Here is a 2,725-nt window from a genome sequence, read left to right on the forward strand (position 1 = left end):
CAGTCCCCAAGAAGGCTCCCTCAGGCCCCAGAGATGACCACACTTCTGCTTCTAGAACAATGCTTTTGCCTGTAGCGTAATGTCATATAAATGGGATCTCACAATATCATGCTTTTATTATTATTATTATTATTTGAGACAGAGTCTTGCTCTGTTACCCAGGCTGGAGTGCAGTGATGTGATCTCAGCTCACTGCAACCTCTGCCTCCCAGGTTCAAGGGATTCTCCTATCTCAGCCTCCTGAGTAGCTGGAATTATAGGCGAGCACCACCACACCCGGCTAATTTTTTATATTTTTGGAAGAGATAGGGTTTCACCACATTGGCCAGGCTGGTCTCGAACTCCTAACCTCAAGCGATCACCCACCTCGGGCTCCCAAAGTGCTGGGATTACAGGCGGGAGCCACTGTGCCCAGTCTATTTGCATTATTATTGTCATCACACTATGTATCATTATTATTGGTGCTGACCACCCGCCATGCACTGTGGCATCCTTTGGGCATAACTACATTTAATCTTTAAACAATCCTATAAGGCATTTGATCCTCTAAGGCCCCATTTGCCCAAGGAGAAAACCGAGGCTCAGAGAGGGAAGAGTCTTGCCAGAGGTGGCTTTTGGAAGTGGTGATAGAACCGCGTCGTATACAACCAAATGATCTCCTTGGTTTGCAAATCCAGGTGCCCGTGTTATCCTAGCATGGTGCTGCAACACACACACACACACACACACACACCCTTGCAAAGCTGTATGGTCACACTAGAACCACCACCACTGGGAGCTGTGTGACCATCTCGTGTGATTGCGTAGTTGTTCTGTCCTCACACCCTTCCCTCTCCCCAGGCTGTGCTGTCAGACGATGGGGTGGGCATCCAGGCGAGAGAACCAGACCCCCCAGAGGAGCCCCTCACCTTGCAAGCATCTGTGCCCCCCCACCAGCTTCGGCTGGGCAGCCTCCATCCTCACACCCCTTATCACATCCGTGTGGCATGCACCAGCAGCCAGGGCCCCTCATCCTGGACACACTGGCTTCCTGTGGCGACGCCGGAGGGAGGTGAGAAGGGCTGGGGAGGGAGACGTCACGGCTACCCCACTGGACTTTGCTTACATCAGTGCCACCCCATTGTCCCCTTTCACCCCTTTACCCCTCATGGCCTCAATCTCCTTCCCGTCCAATCTCTGACCCCTCAGCAGCACTGCCCACTGGCCTCTCTCCCAGCCCTTCTCTCCCCTGTGCTTCCGCTCATGGGAGGCCTCCACGAGTTGCCCATGTGCGTGCCCTTGGCACCCTGCACCCATTTCTTGGGAACAGGGGAGGGGGTCAGGAAGAGGTGGGGGTGCCAGCTTCCCCTCTTCCCTGTCCTCCAGTGCCCCTGGGCCCCCCTGAGAACATTAGTGCCACGCGGAATGGGAGCCAGGCCTTCGTGCATTGGCAGGAGCCCCGGGCGCCCCTGCAGGGTACCCTGTTAGGGTACCGGCTGGCGTATCAAGGCCAGGACACCCCAGAGGTGGGTGCTGCTGGTGGGATTGGAGTGGCTGGGGGAGGAGGGAGACAGGGAGGAGAAGATATCAGGGCAGACATGGACGGCTGTGCAAGTTGTGTAGTACGCAATTGCTCTATGCCTAGAGGGGCACGTTCAGGGAAGGTTCACATTCACATTCTGGGGAAAATAAGGGGGTCTAGGGGAGGGCATGGGGAATGGCTGTTTTTGAACCACTGCAAAAGCATTTCAGCAGACTCGTATTTACTATAACGATTTCACAGCAGATAGTTGTATAGCACCTTGGGGAAGGGGTACCTTTTCCCAATTTGCACAAAGGCACTGCTATCAGGGCTAGCAATACCCTGACGCAGGGAGAGAGGATGGAAAGGGAAGCTAGAAGGGGATGGAGGGATACAGGTTAAAGGATGAGGATGAGAGATGAAGGGAAGGACAAGAAAGGATGCGGAGTTGGAGGATGGGGAGAGGGCTTTGAGAAAGAGATGGGGCATTGAGCCCAAGAGTGAAGGCTTAACAGCTGGGGGGTGAGGCTCTACCCTGATGCCACTTCTGGACCCCTAGGTGCTAATGGACATAGGGCTAAGGCAAGAGGTGACCCTGGAGCTGCAGGGGGACGGGTCTGTGTCCAATCTGACAGTGTGTGTGGCAGCCTACACTGCTGCTGGGGATGGACCCTGGAGCCTCCCAGTACCCCTGGAGGCCTGGCGCCCAGGTAAGTCCAAAGCCATGCCCAATCTGCTTTAACCCTATTTCTCCCTGACAGCCCTGACTTACTCCCTGTACCTTTCAGAGTTACCGCAACCTAGGCCCTGTTCCTACCCCGAGCCTTACTGAGAGCCGCCCTCACTCCCTTACCCATGCCATGGCCTCACTCCTTTACCCGTGCCACACCCTCACTCCTTTACCCGTGCCACACCCTCACTCCTTTACCCGTGCCACACCCTCACTCCCTTACCCGTGCCACACCAGTCTTGTCCTCTCTGAGCACGTCTCCTCTGTCCTTTCTTCTCACAGGGCAAGCACAGCCAGTCCACCAGCTGGGTAAGGGCTTCCACACCCCGTCTCCTCCCTCCCTCCCCTCAACACCTAGTGGGGGTGCTGTCACCATACATACTCATTGCACATCCCTTTCATGTTTCTCGAACTCATCACTCTAACCTACTTCTTGAGTTTGTGTGGTCCTTGATGGAGGTGCCTATAATGGCCTAGCATAGCACATTGTAGGT

The 2,725-nt window shown here is 55.0% G+C and overlaps 1 protein-coding gene across 2 annotated transcripts in view; it reads left to right on the top strand.

Annotated features, from left to right (window-relative positions):
• AXL (AXL receptor tyrosine kinase) overlaps positions 1-2,725 on the top strand; it is a 77,260-nt gene that overhangs the window by 38,274 nt on the left and 36,261 nt on the right. Inside the window, exons 7-10 of one of the 2 annotated variants that reach the window (XM_011936515.1) lie at positions 841-1,051; positions 1,366-1,505; positions 2,061-2,211; positions 2,514-2,540. In XM_011936515.1, the coding sequence (XP_011791905.1) occupies positions 841-1,051; positions 1,366-1,505; positions 2,061-2,211; positions 2,514-2,540 (529 nt within the window). The remainder of the gene's footprint in view (positions 1-840; positions 1,052-1,365; positions 1,506-2,060; positions 2,212-2,513; positions 2,541-2,725) is intronic. The other variant, XM_011936516.1, reaches the window with a different exon arrangement.

This window comes from Colobus angolensis, unplaced genomic scaffold, assembly GCF_000951035.1.
Source record: "Colobus angolensis palliatus isolate OR3802 unplaced genomic scaffold, Cang.pa_1.0 Scaffold154, whole genome shotgun sequence".
Classification (NCBI taxonomy): domain Eukaryota; kingdom Metazoa; phylum Chordata; class Mammalia; order Primates; family Cercopithecidae; genus Colobus; species Colobus angolensis.